Consider the following 1368-nt stretch of genomic DNA (forward strand, 5'->3'; position numbering starts at 1 on the left):
CCAGCATTGGGCTGGATTGGCCCGTTTGATCCTCTGTTCTGAAAGGGCGAGTTGGCGGTTGGTTCCACCCACCACGAGGCTGGTTCTGTCCTCCAGGTTGGTTACCATTCCAAACCGGCCTTGCTTGATTCTAATTCTGATTTCCAAGTCCTGTAGTCCTGACCTGATTTTGCGGCGGTCCTCCATAGTTTCCAGCGCCGTTCAACCTAGGACAATTCCTCTTGATATGTCCCTCCTCCAGGCAGTAATAACAGCAGTTGTCTAGATTTTGATTCTGGGGAAGGGGGTTGCGGATTGGTCCAAGACTAGGGTTTAGGCCTCGGTTCGGTGCTTGGATCTGGTTCGGATTAGGGTTAGGGTTTCGATTGAACCCTGGATTAGGGTTTCTCCAAGCTGGGTTGGGTTGTATCGGTTGCGGGCGAGGGTAGTTTTGGTGGTAGGGTTAAGAGGTTAGGGTACCCCGGTTGGTAGGGTTGGTGCGGATAGATCCTCCAACTGCAGGTATTGCCTTCTTTTGCTCACGCCTCGTCTTGAAATCCACGTTTTCTCTCTCCATCTTAAGTGCGCATTGCACCACTTGTGAGTAGGTGGGAAGTGTCTGTGCCATCACTGTTCGGCGTGTCTCATTGAGTCCCCACTCAAATTTTCTTGCCTTGTCGTCATCAGTAGGTATGATTGTTGTGCCATAGCGAGACAGTTCTTCAAATCGTGCTGCGTACTGGGTCACGGTCATTGTGCCCTGCTCAAGGTTCATGAATTCCAAGGCCAGTGTTTGTTTGACTGGTGTTGGAAAGTACTTGTCAAGGAAAATTTTCTCGAACCTTTCCCAAGTCATTGTTCCCACATCATGGGTGTTCTTCATCAGGTTCCACCAATGCTGAGCTTCACCTTGCATCTGATAGGTGGCTAGAACAATTCGATTGTTGGCTTTTTGAATATCTAGGGTTTCAAGAATTTTCTTGATTTCTTCCAACCAGGCTTCCGCAGCTGTGGGGTTAGGTTCTCCTTGAAAGTAGGGAGGGCGACGCTTGCATAATTCATTCAGTGCCTGACTTCTGGTCATTGGTCCTCGAGGTGTGTGCAGGGCTCCGTGCTGATTCTGGTTATTTGCAATCGCAACAGTAATGAATGCTTGCATGAGTTGGACTAGTTCGGTAGTCCCAATTTGGTTGTTGAGTTGAGGACTTGAGGGGCTCCATTTTGTCCATTGTTTTGCTCGTTATTCTAGTTGTCTCTCGTTTCCTCCATCTAGATATCGTTATGTTATAATTTAGTAAGGGGGGTTTATTATGAGAACATATATATTTGTATATATTTATTAAATACATGGAAACATAATATCATAAGAAACTTTTCTTTTATTAACAA

General features: G+C 46.4%; 1 protein-coding gene across 1 annotated transcript; it reads right to left on the reverse strand.

The window, feature by feature from the left end:
* Positions 1-442: 442 nt before the first annotated feature.
* On the reverse strand, positions 443-1063 carry LOC131317061 (uncharacterized). The gene has a single exon (XM_058346642.1). The coding sequence runs from the start codon at positions 1061-1063 to the stop codon at positions 443-445; it is 621 nt and encodes a 206-aa protein (XP_058202625.1).
* Between the last annotated feature and the right edge of the window lie 305 nt (positions 1064-1368).

This window comes from Rhododendron vialii, chromosome 2a (assembly GCF_030253575.1).
Source record: "Rhododendron vialii isolate Sample 1 chromosome 2a, ASM3025357v1".
In the NCBI taxonomy this organism is placed as follows: domain Eukaryota; kingdom Viridiplantae; phylum Streptophyta; class Magnoliopsida; order Ericales; family Ericaceae; genus Rhododendron; species Rhododendron vialii.

What these genes read in the sequence shown, in the direction of transcription:
- LOC131317061 (XM_058346642.1), bottom strand. Translation starts at nt 1,063, where the DNA reads ATGACCAGAAGTCAGGCACTGAATGAATTATGCAAGCGTCGCCCTCCC.